Below are 13,491 nucleotides of genomic sequence, written 5' to 3' on the forward strand. Positions count from 1 at the left end.
ATATAAAACTCATAGAATTTTAACCTTAGGTGGGATGGCAACAGAGAAAACCCAGGCAGGAGTTTGAGTCACACTATGGCCACGTCTGTCAGCTGCGTAATTATGAAAGTGATGAGTGAGGGTCATGCAGAGTGCATGCAGGCCGACGCCCGGGGTCACAGCACGTTCACAGGGCGAGTAAGCTCACTGGGTTTAGGGTTTCACACTGAGTCCACCCAGCATGACAAACAGACATTTCCAGCACATTGGGGTGAAAAAAAAAAGTTTCATGTTGTTGCTTTTTTATTTGAAGGTTCAGTCATATTTATACGGCAACATAAGGAGGAATGCATTTTTATTTTAATGATCAAAGCGTTTTTCTGTTTAATCTCCATCAGATGACTGCGTCCATCTTGTTTAACTGTGGTCCTCAGACGTCCATGACTGCGAGCACAAGCCTGCAAGCCTCGCTGTGTTCTGACTGGTAAAGAACCTCCCTGTGAGGTGAATTAAGCACCGCCAGGCACCCTAAATGTGCCTTCATTTGAGGCAGACTCGACGGCTCCCATTAGTTGTTTAAATCAGACAACGTTCTAGTCCTTATTTTAAATTCACTCATGAGACTGTCTCATTGAAGGCTTGTTTGCTTGCCATGCTTTTTTTTTTTTTCTGACCATGTCGTTGCCAAATCTCAGAAGGCCAGCGTGTGCTCTCATGAATAAAATACAATTACGTGAGCAGAGAGAGACTCTGAGAAAGAAAAAAGGGAGGAGAGAGTTCCCAGGAGTCTCATCGTCCCCCCGCCACCCCCTCTGTTTCTCGCTCCATCTCTCCTTATAGGGTATTCTCTTGGGAAAAGTTGATGAAGAGTTGCCACAGAAGTGCTGCACGTCTGTGTGAACAGAGTGTTTTTACATGGGCTCATATGCAATGTGCCAGTCTGACACAAAGGTCAGAGGAGGAGCCGATGTGGGAAGACTTACAGACACACATCCACACATTACAGCGAGTACAAACTGTAGCGAAACAAGGGGCAACGGGAAGGGAGGCTTTCAGCAAGGAAGTATGAGATGTTGTTTGTGGAGCCGAACAATAAGCAAATGGAGCCACGGCAATGAGGGCATGGGAAAAGGAGAGAGATTGGCAAAAATCAACCATGAGAGAAAATAAAGCAAAATATGATTTAAGAGAAATCAAACAAAATTGTCTTCTTACATTAAGTGTGAAATCATTGTAAAGCCTTTGTCAAGCTGCACTTTTATAAAAATTTGATTCCTATTCATACCCTAAGCATTAGGGGTGATGGTGAGGCAGCCGTCCATCTTTGAGAACCTGGAGAAACACCACCAGCAATAAATCGCTGGAATAAATAAATACGAGTCCTCGTCTAGTCTAGTGGCCAGCGCATGAAAATAAAGTAAAATAAATAGCGGTGCTGGTGGAGAGGCACTGTTTCTCGTCTTATTTTGACTCCACGCAAATAAAATGTAATTGGAGGTTCCCATAAAATCTGATCAATTTAAAACTGAAAGAAAAATGGAATAAGAGCGCGCCCGTTTCATGTGCTCAGAACAATCAAGAGTGCCAACCAGTCAATTTGTTGAAAAAAAAATACAAATCTTAGGGCTTTCTCCTAAACTGGATAAATTATTCAAATTAGAGGGTGATTTTAACTAATGTGTAAAGTTATAGTGTTTACACATCTTTAAGAAGGAGGCCCATACGTGTGTGTGTGTGTGTGTGTGTGTGTGTGTGTTATCCGTTTGGGATGACAGATGACGTCTGTTTACCTCTTCCATGGCACTGATGAGATTCTGGGTTGATTTGCTGATGTCACCTCCCACAGCTGTCGGTCCCCCGGCTGGAAAGGTCGAATCAGGGCGGTCGTGGCCATTCATCTCCACAGTGTAACTCGCTTTAGTCGGCCAACATAACTGGTTGTGCATGACGAAATACACTGCAAACACATACAAGCCCTGTAAAAAAGAAAAAAAAAAAGAAAAAAAAAGAAGGAAGAAAATCAACATTAGAAAACTGTATTGCATATGATAAAACATAGAGGAAGGTTTTCTATCCTAACCCTGTTAAAGGGTTACTTCATCCGTGGGTCATGACATCATTGGCATTTGCGTTTCCTACACTCCCACGTCATGACCAACATTTTCTCAGACACCAACACCGGGCTGGGAATTACAACAAAACACCAGAACGCCAAATGCCACAAGTATTCCCGGCATTTCGCAACACTCAACAAGATGTGATGACGGCTGAGAGGGTCACGACATCCAAAACAAACTGCAAATGTGTTTTAGTACACACGCCGCACAAAGACGGGATCTATTTTCAACCTGGAAACTCATGCAAACATGCAGAATGTTTAATTTAAAATGTACGCTTTCCGGCTCTCATGGTGAACAGCTTTGTCTGAGTTTTTAACGGTCCGCCTTAAGCTCAAATCTTGAAAAAACATGAAAAAAATAAAAATAAAAATGTGGAGTTCAACCAAGCACAAAAAGTTAGTCTGGAGCTGCGACTTTAGCTCTCCCATAAAGTAATCGACATCACTAGATCTTCCCCGGAGGTCTCAGACACAGAGTTAAACACGTCATAGGCAGTTGCGGTCAATATTACCGGGAAAGAAAAAAAACAATAACCATAACTAGAAAGTGCTCATTTATGGGAACACTGTGAAACGCTGCACAACAGCAAACAGATGTAAAACACATGAAAGATCTCGCAGATCATCGGTTTATAAGTTCAAACTTGAAATAAATAAATAAGAAACAAAAAAACGCTAATCCATGCTGCATTGCCGGCACTGGTTAACATGATTTAATTATGTTAAATCATGTTAACCACTGATTTAACATAAGTATCAGAATAACACAGGAGATTGGATCTCTTTGTGTTAGAAGATGTGGTCAGTGGCCTGCAAAGCAATTGAACTAGCATAACTTCTTGCATACTTTATACCTGCTGAACAAGGAAATTAACCCACTTTCGTATCATCAAATCAAACATGCTAAACAAAAGGTGCCAGACGTGAGTTCAAGTCTGGTAGCTCATTTTGTTATCTACATGTGGGTGATTATCACAGATCACTCGCCAGCTGTGCAGCCTGAGAATCAGGCTTTATAACCAGAGGCCTGTTATGTAAGTGTTCCCTGTGTAAGAGGAGACTTCAGAGATGGGAAGCACGATGCTGAGGAAAGGTCAGAGGGCACGGAGGGCGTTTTTAATCATTTATTTCGAACACGATAGTAGTATAAAATCATGCACAAGAACAAGGAATGCAGAAGACTCCTATTTTTGCACCACAGTAATCTTAACACGCTCAAAAAGCAGTAGGAAGAAGTTAGAAACTTACGAACTCCCACCACATAAACTCATACGATGTTTTCAGATGGACCCTCATTAATGAATCCAATCAAAAATAAAAATAAACAGGTTCATTCATTTTCCATTTTATCTGGGTTTTCATATGTCCAAATATATACATCCACACCCATACCCTCATGTGCGTTAGCCTCAATTTACATATACACATTAGTGCTATCTCTCACCCATCTCGTGAAGATGACCTCCTTATATTTCCTTTTAAATTGTACTAAATTTTGACTTTGTTTTAACTCCTCATTTAACTTGTTCCATAACTTTTCCCCATGAATTGAAATGCAAAAGCTCTTTTTTGATGTTCGTAAATTACGGATCCTTAAGTTTGAAGGGAAATATAAGGAATAGGAACGTAAATATCTGGGGAAGAGAATCATACCTGAATATCATGACGGGTATAAACTATTTATAGAAAGGAAAGTGGAAAAACATGAACTTGTATTTGACACGTTGCACAAACACACATGGTTTTTAAAGGGATTGAAAACAAATAATAAAATGCATTTTCTGTTCAACTCAGTTCTTTGCAGATCTGCATTTGGCTGCAATTACAGCTGCAAGTCTTCTGTGGCATGTCTCTAACAGCTTCGCACATTCCTCTATTCAAAATACCTCAAGTCCAATTAAATTGAACAGAGGGTGTGTCTATAAATTAGTTTTTAAGCCACAATTTCTCATTCCCATTAGAGTTGACCAACTTCCCTGCTCCTGCTCCAACAAGCTTCCCCACCGCATGGCGCCGGCACCAGCCTGTTTCCCTAGTTGCATGAGATGAGTTAAGTTTATTTTTTTCCACTCTTTTGTTTTAGATTTAAGAAGTGCACAACTAATAGTTGTTGCTGGCAGATGTGGATTTGTGGAGCTCTTTTTGGATGGTCATGATCTTAGATGGTTTTGAAGCTTTTTCTAATTTTCTGATAAGGATCAAGCAGTGCGCCATGAGATTTTAAATGCTTTAGTCAATGTTTTATTACATACCACCACTTTAAACCTCTGCCTCTCTCTCCTGTGATGCTGTTTGTTCTCTAACAAACCTCTGAGTCCTTCATAGAAGACCAGAATTTCAAATGATATTAAAATATACACATACTTAATAAGTAGGCAATTGGTCGCAATGGAAAAGGGTTTTAGAGTAAAAGACAACTGAACACAAATTCTCTTTTCAGATTTATATTTGTAATTTTTTTTTATTATAATTTTCCATTCACATCACAGTTATGCAATGCCTTCTGTTTCTATTTCATAAAACAGCAACAAAGTTTGTATTTGTAATGTGACAAAACCTTACAAAAGTTCAAGGGGCATTATGAAAAAAACACGGCTTTGCTGCACTTGCTGATGCAGCTTTACTCTACCTGACATCTAAAAGTGATTACGATGGATACAAAACATTTTCTATGATCATAAAAGAAAAATAATCACTTCCTTTAAATCTTGTATGGCTCTGACACGTCAGTAATTTATTTATTTATTTTCGTAAAAAGTTTCAACACACATATCAGGTATCCTATTCTTAGATAAAGATTAAATAAAAAAGTGCGGGTTGGTAATAAATCATTATGAAAACTGTTACTGTTTCTTCGTTGTTGATATTCTTGACAGCTGCTGACATAACGAGGAAAGGTTTACGGGCAGAACGAGGAGATAATGAGGGGCGCTGCTATGGAAATTTGATTATCTCCTTCTAATTCAGCCTGGTGAAGCGCAGATGTACGGCTGAAAAACAGGGCGGAAGGAGGAAAGAAAAGGTGCAGCCTTTAGATTTAAAGGTCAGTTATTTTTGGCGTAACGTTAAATGCGATTAGCTTCTGAGACCAGTACCGTTAACTGTGCAGCTGGAAACCAGTACCTGTTTTTACGACATTCAGTAAACGCAGAGTTCTGAATACTCTGGAGCACGAATACACACACACACGCACGCACGCACACACGCCCACGCGCGCGCACACACACACAGCTGTAACATCTGCAACTGTTTAATAATGTTCCGTAATTAGCAGCAGGGAGGTGTGCCTTACAGCTACATGAAGTAAATATGGAAAATTCTTCGAATGGAAAATTCACGGCATGAAGAAAACAAGAACCACTCTGCAACACCTTGCAGCTGTGACCAACAGTCTAATAACTTCCAACCACACAATGGAAACGAAAACCTGGGGAAAAAAACGAGGTTGTGAGTTTAGAAGCAGAAAGTTGAATAATAATGCTGCCAGAGAGCGGTGGTAATGTAGCAGACTTGTCTGACGATGTATCATTTACATTAATTGATAGAGATATACTCACCCTTGATTGTGAATTATACATTTATTATGTACTTGATCATTGTGTGCAGAGTTTTTGATGTCAACAAACATCAGTCTTTACCACCATAATCTAATTTTGTACCTATGTTTTTTTTCTCTTTCAGTCTGTAAAATCTCCCACTGTCACAAACTTTACCTGTGCCCCCCCTACAGCTGCATGAATTAGGGTATCTTCTGAGAATAAACACACTCAAAAGCCACAAAATACAGATTAGAGCCTTTTTTTCCCCCTCACAATTCAGCAGCATCTCAACAAAGTCCCACGCTCACTTTCCTTTTAATCAATATCTTCCGTCACTCGGTTTAGCTTTGGGGCTCTTCACCTCTTCCTGCTTTTATGAATCCTTGTTTGTTCCTGCGTCAAACTTCAGAGGCCCAGCGCTTTGAAGCTGCACTTTTGCTGAAAATCAATCTTCTGCTATAGCGAGTATATGTTTTTATTTTCTTTTACAGAAGAGAGAGGTTGCCTGCATATTGATGCTAGAGGTTGACCCGCCTGAAGAGAAGGGCAATCTGAATCTAAAGGGAATCTATTAAACTGCGACGAACCTTTTAAATTGTATTATCCTCCTTGCAGCTTTGTACTGCAGTGTCCCTGAGTGCATCCGGCTCTCTGTGGCAGGAAGAGTGAAGGTGGAAAATGAAGAAGCTTCTGGTGGCTTTAGTCAGGCGCAGCAGACAGGTCAGGGATGAAGTTGTGGAGACGTTTAGAGCAGGGTTACGTTACGAAACCGTCTAAACCTTTAAGCATCTCATGGAGAACTGTTGAATCCATCAATCAAAAACCAGAAGGGTATCACATTTTATCCTGCGAATACAACGTTTTTAAATTTGTAGAATATGTTTCTGTTTTCTCATCTTCCTTCACCGTGGTTTTTAAGGCGCTTATCGTATTTGTTTTTGTCCCATATGTCCTTCACTCTCTCAAGTCTTATATTGATATGAAAAAGGAGAGAAAAAGGCATCTTTTGCTTTTTTCAACCCTTCAGCTGTGGAAATGTTTTCCTTGAGACCTCAGAGCAGCTGACATTTTGGATGTTTCTGAAAGCAAACAACTATTTAGTCTGTAGCTATGTCATATCTCTTATGGTTAATTATTTTATTTCAAAGTTGGTTATTAAATATGTTAAGACTTTTTTATTAGCTGTTTTTGCCATATAGCTGTTCCTTTTTAATAATAATGCATACATAAATACATACCCATACATGAGCTAATGATGATGTGAGCTGATCAAACTATCCACATGAGGTCAGAGAACCAAACAAAACTTACCTGAGCTCACAAACCATCGCAAAGTGCGACACTGACTGTTGGCGCTGACATCATCTCGTCTTCCTGGTCACTGTGCCAACAGGACCAGTTCGTTTCAGTCAACACTGTTGCCTTTAGCATGTGAACGCCACATATCACCGTGGGTTACCACAGGCCTATGACTGTGCACTTTATGGCTAAAACGTGGCCTAGAATCTTTGGCAGACAAATATTTTAAAAAACCTACTACTGACACTAAAAAAAATGTGAGATATGTGCTCAAGAGAAGCTAAAAAATTAGTATTTATTATTTTTTACTTTTAGAGTAATATCAGCTTTTCATGCAAAAACAATGTACACATTTAAAAATAGTATTAATACCCACTCTGGTTTGCACATACACTCACATAAAAGTTGACAATAAATTGCTAGACCATAGCAATTTAGGGGAACTGCATATTGCTGTGAATGGAATCATGATGCTATCGTACCATTAGTTCTCACCAAACAGGTTTTAATTTCCTACCACATTGCTGCCAAACCTGGTGTCACATCTGCAGATGCTTCCTAGGGGAAGTTTTTGCCCCTCCACCGTTCAGTTTTAGGTTTAAGTGACAGCAGTCTTTCAGTGCTATCCTGGTTTACTCTTCTAATATAAACAAAGAACAGAATCGGAGTAAAGTCTGGACAGATATGAAGATATGATACCATATAGTCCTGATTTCCACCGTTCTCCTGAAGCATCCCCAGCTCTCTGAGGCTGGGCATCAGTGTAGGATCAAATCCAGAAAATGAAAGAAAGACACATTTTAGGTAGAACAGAATGCAACAACACAATTCTTTTGGTTATCTTTTCCCCTCTTCACATCGAATGCATTAACCTTGTTTTCAGATTGTGGGAAGCACAACTGTTGGCACAAACTTTTATGATAGCAGGCTGCCAGCGGGTGGTTTTTGTAATCAGCAAACAATGAAAGGAGCAAGCAGTCTTACCAGCAGGCAGTTAAAGATGACGTAGAGGATGAGGAGCCACAGGTATCTGTAGCCCATGTGGAGTCCCGCCCACAACCAGACCAGCGAGATGAGCAGAAACAAGTAAAGGACCAGCGGCACCTCTGGAGCACGAAAGGAAAAAACTGAATAAGACTTTAAAACATCACCTGTTAAAAACAATTGCAGCCAAAAACTTAGCGCACCACATGTGTCTTTTTGTCTTATAGAGACCATAATGTCCACCTGAGCTGCTTTTTGGCTGGATGCCATGATCTCAGTCATTGTATGGATGAGCCCAGCCTTACTTTTTAATGTACACTTGGTGGGACATTTATCTTACAGAGTGACAAATAACATCAATTATCCGACTCGGATTTCAAAAATTCCAACCTGCTCATATTATCTTATTCATTGATAAACCTGCACCAAACATCAGAAATGTGTCTATTAAGTAGTTAACATCAACACTGCTGTTTTCTAACTCCAACAGCTAATCTTTAAATACTCTCAAACAACAATTGGGTATATTTTCCTTGTGAAATCCATTCATCAGAAAGTGATACTGATTGGAGAGTATCCTATGTTTAGGCCTTGTGTAAAAGCCATCCGATGATATAGCGCATCATACACATGCAGATATTTGAAAAGCTATGCAGGACTTCAAATTTCAATGCGCCAATTCAAATTTGAAATTTAAGTGAAAAAGATGTGGCATAAAGCAGATAAACCATGTGGATCCAGACTAAAGCCTCAAACACTGAAGCAGACATGCAGCGAGTGACCTAGAATGACCCCCGCCGCACAAAGACTTGCCTCTACGCTCACATGTCTACGCTCTGCTGCTGTACTCATGTGTTGAGCCTCATGTCATCACTAATATGGCTGAGGGAAAGAGAAGTGGATAAACTGGTCTTTTGTAAAATGGTTTTGATTATTAAGAAATGTGTATTTTTTAGATCCTGACGAAAATTCAACTACACGTACATTAAGCCCGCAGACCTCAATATAGAGGATTTGACGTAAGTAGCCTGACTGAAAACCCCTCAACTCGCCTGTTTCAACAGGTTCTGTTAACAGATGACCTATAAATGTAAAAGGCGCGACACTTCCTGCAGCTTCCAAACAGCACCTAGAAAACCCACGCACATGTGTGAAATACAGTATGCGCAATAAAAGTAAACATGTGACCACATAGCTCAAAGACTTCCTGTCTGCATATTAGCAAGCAAACACAGAAGTTCTGTCTGCCTGAAAGGGTTTCCTGTGTTTCTAAGATTCAATGAAACTAGAAGTTCAACCCGTTTCTGAAAAGGTTTCACTCAAAGCTACTTTTTTTTTTTTTTTTTTAGAAACATGGGTCTAATTTTGATGCTTTAAAGAAGTCTGCCACTATCAAGATGATAAAGATTAATTCAGTTGTTAAGGAGAAGACATGTACACTTAATCTACATCTTGTATTAATAACTCTTTTTGATTCATAACAGGAAAGTTCCAGATAAAATCCCCAGAGAGGCCGAGGAGACAGAGTGAACCTAAGCTCTACCCAAGTCTGATTGCCTTATTAGGAAACATTGTTAGTAGCAGCTTTTGCACCGAGACACATCTGTCAGTTTAAAAAAATGAAAAAATACACTAGAAGTGATTATCCTCCTGATCTGCCACTAGCAGTTTTCATATCTAATCCACATGGAAGTACTGCAGCTTGAAAAAGTATTCATACCCTCGAATGTTCATACATTATGTCACAGCACATCCATAAACGTCTGTGTATTTTTGGCACTTCTCTCCCTAGGTGTGCAAAGCTTGCAGAGACACAACAATAAAGAAAGAGGTTTTGCAAAAACACTTACTTTGGGAGCCTCGGTCCATGCACTACTCACTTTTCAGATGTTTGTATGCAAAATAAAACTAGAAAACTATGTTTACCTTTACCATGTTTTGGAGAGTATGCATGCTTTTTCAAGGCACTGCATATGTCATGAGTATATGGGGCACATTTGATGAGACTTTAATTCATCTTACCTTGTCAAAGAAAAGCGGGAATTAAAAAAAAAGAAAAATCGGGTTCTAAACTCATTGAATCCTGTGGGGTAACCTTATATAAAACTACTATGCTGACTCAGGTTAGCTGTAGCTTGCTGCTATGTAGGACACAGTGTCCAGCAGAGTCCACTTCACTTCACAAGTAGGATGGAAACACGGGGCCCAGGTTTGCACAAAAAGCCCTCACTTAGGCGCCACTTCCTTGGTTTTGTCGTTTCCACTCTGCTGCAGTGTCTGCTTCTTTTCTCAGACTTATTCCTAAATCCTGCCTGCTGCCTTCATTGGAGACCTATTTCCCTTAAGCCTTCCTCCCGAAACACTGATCATTGTTTATGACGTTTCTGTGGTTTTATTTCTTATCAGAACAGTATTAGAAGACAGCTTGAAGACAGCTGGCTCTTTAGATATTTATACTGCTTCCAGCAGCACATACTGTTCCTATCTCATTCGCTCTCTTTCTTCCACTCAAGCACATCTGTCTGCTTCTCCTCTCTAACCAGTTTGATTTTTCCAACCGTGTAAGCACATTCCACTCTCTGGACGAGACAGAGCTCCCACAGTAAGAGCAGGTTCCCAGAGCCAAATGGAGACCGACTGCAAAATGCTGACTGGCAGTTTGACTGGATATTACCAAGACAGAGAAAAACAAAAAACAACAACAAAAAAACTGTATATGAGCACAAGACAAAACTGAATATATGCATCTTCCTATGAAGGTTTGTGTTTCATTTGTCTGTTTGGACAAGGGAGCTACTCTTCTTCACAACGTCCAGTTTACAGTTTGTATATTAGCACAGTGTCTTGGTTTGAAAAGACAAACCAGAAAATACTTAAGAAAGCTTTCAGCGGCGACTCAAACAGCTGTAGCAACAGTGAGCTGCAAAGAGGACGTGGTGATAAGATAACGTTACAATATCTGCAGCATCAGCATTAAGAGAAAGTTTAAAAAAAAATGATGTAAGAGTTTCGTACTGTAAACATAGGCCTGGGTTGCTGATAAATTAACTGGACAGACTAAGACCGAGGGCATAGGGACTTTCAAAACTATTCATAACTGTTGTGGATAGGTGTAGCACGGGATCACGTGGTGTTATTAGTGATTGTAGATCACCTGTTGCTCAGCTGGTGACTTCAGTGAGTGGGTGATAGGGGAGGTCTACTTTTTTGCTGACCGCTATGTTTTGTTTTTGATCACTGTTTAATTCTACGGATCCGTTTTTATGCTGCCTTTGAACACTGTTTGCTTTTTGGATATTGACAATAAAATCATTGCAACTGCAGCTTGGATTTACGTTTTGATCAGCTAGCGCGTCAACAACCACTTCCCTACTCAGCCGCTCAGCGACTTTGTTTGGCAGTCGCTACAATAATAACCCTTGAATCAATACCCCAAGTGGGGTAAACATGTGGGAGGGAGCCCTCTGGTTAGATAAAACCTAAACTTGACTTTTTGCCCTAAATGCCAAATGCTGTATATGGCGGAAACATGACTCTCCACATGACCCAGAACACAGGTGAAACACGGCGACGGCAGTGTAATGTTGAGGTGATTTGACAAAGAAATGATGGCTACATTAAAAATTACCAACACTGTTTTTATTTTATTTTTTTACAAAACAAAAAGCCTTCACTTCACACTTCTGTGCTAGTCTCTCATAAAATCCTGATGAAATGAATTCAAATTTCTGTTTGTTGTTAATGTTCAAAAGGTAAAGTACACTCACTAGGCACTGTAAACAATAAAACACTAAGCAATAAAACCTTATCCGTCACATGCATTTGTTGATTCCTGCTCTGGCCAATCAAAGCCTGAGCAGCGTGTGTTCATGGAGCAACTGGTGCTGTAAAAAGCCTGTATCAGGAAGAACATCAAGTCTCATAAACACTCCTCGTGGGCTGAGCTGGGCTGCGATAAGGGTTCTCAGATGGCATTTTGATGTCCCTAATTTCAAGTTCAGTTTGCTTCCTTTTCATTGCCGAGCACTGCGTCGGGCACAGCGGGAGAGTTCCAGTCATTCTCTGATAGGTATGTGTTTACAAGTGGTACGCAGCGTGCTCAAGCAGACGCTGGCCCGATCCTGCTGACGTCAGCAGTCCTGCTATATTTCACATAGTCCTGTGAGTTTAACATGTGGGCTTCTCACACTCCTGCGCCAGTAGAAAGATTAGACCTCGACTTATCACACCGGCTGTTTGCTGTGGTGAGGATTTTGAAAATTGTGACCTCAGTATAAGCAACAAGAGTCCTACGAATTTGACAGCTAATTGGAAACGTCAAGGCTGAACTTGAATTAAAGAGCAATAAAGAGTCTCTCATTTAACACCAACTACTGATAGGTGACAACAGAAAGAACCTTCAGCTATGTTCAATGGTCACAGTAGGACAAAGAGAAATAAATTCAAATGAGTAGTTTCAAGGCTGCTTCATATCAGAGGTTGGGAATCTGTCAGCTCTCCCAAAAATGAGCAGATTTTTGCAAAATATGTATGCGCGGATGTGACCCTCAGTCTGGGGTGTTTCGGCATGGAGTTTGCATGTTCTGCCGGTTATCTTCAGGGAGTCTACCTTTATGCCACAATCCAAAAACACGACTGCCCTCAGGTTAACGTGAGTGCAGGCTTTGTTGTTTGTGCTGTGAGCCCCTGGTGATGAAGCAACGATAGGAAGCAACAAATACGGGATGGATGGATGTTCCCAGATGTTGTTCATTATAATTTTTAAAATTTGTTTTGGACTTTGGACATTTGTGAGAGAGTCTGTGGATACCACTGATTTTATTGCATGAAGCACCAATAAATCAAAATGAAATTGAAAACACTATAAATAGTATGGAAGCTTTATGGATGGTTTCTGTGTGCAAACAGGATTCTGTTGAGTCATTATGTTTCCAGATAACAGATGGAAGGCAGAGTCAACACGGTTAATTCCTCTAAACTTTGATCAGTCACTGCTGCCAAGGTTTTGTGCCTTCAACTAACATAAATACAATTTAAAGTCGTAGCTGAACTGTACGGTGGTGCACTGGACCGTAGATGCTCACATTGGGTGAGTGTAGTGTCCATAATGCAAAATGAGAACTTTACTGTAAAGAATTTGCTGCCATCTACCCTCCTTTCATTGGATCACCTTGTTCCTTCAGTTTTAGGACAAAAAGTGTACAGAACAAAATGCATTAAGTCAGGTTTGGCTTGTCACTGAAGGGTTGTGGCTGAGTACAAAGCAGCTAAAGCCTGCTGATTGTCAGTGATAACAACCTGAATGATGAGAGACTGAAGATGTCTGGCTTGGATCTTTATGAGTGGGCAAAATGACTGACTGCACTGAGTAAATAGCTCTGATTCACACTTCTCCCACTTCTACTGAGAGTTATTTCTATCCAGACAACACAACTTAATCGTGTAGAAGTTCAAGAGTGTTTGCACACATCTTGGTACGTTATTATAGTAAGAGCATTTACCACTTGTAGTTAAAAGGGATTTCAAGTAGTATCCTTAGCCAAATAGATGTGATAGCTGAATAAATACAAG

At 40.2% G+C, this 13,491-nt stretch overlaps 1 protein-coding gene across 4 annotated transcripts in view; it reads right to left on the minus strand.

Moving 5' to 3' along the window:
- The window catches only part of adgrv1 (adhesion G protein-coupled receptor V1), a 108,877-nt gene that overhangs the window by 5,003 nt on the left and 90,383 nt on the right, over positions 1-13,491 (minus strand). For all 4 annotated transcript variants that reach the window (XM_008418938.2, XM_008418939.2, XM_017306772.1 and 1 more), the window contains 2 exons: positions 7,921-8,042; positions 1,770-1,955 (listed from right to left, as the gene is read on the minus strand). In XM_008418938.2, the coding sequence (XP_008417160.1) occupies positions 1,770-1,955; positions 7,921-8,042 (308 nt within the window). The remainder of the gene's footprint in view (positions 1-1,769; positions 1,956-7,920; positions 8,043-13,491) is intronic.

This window comes from Poecilia reticulata, linkage group LG9 (assembly GCF_000633615.1).
Source record: "Poecilia reticulata strain Guanapo linkage group LG9, Guppy_female_1.0+MT, whole genome shotgun sequence".
Taxonomy (NCBI): Eukaryota; Metazoa; Chordata; class Actinopteri; order Cyprinodontiformes; family Poeciliidae; genus Poecilia; species Poecilia reticulata.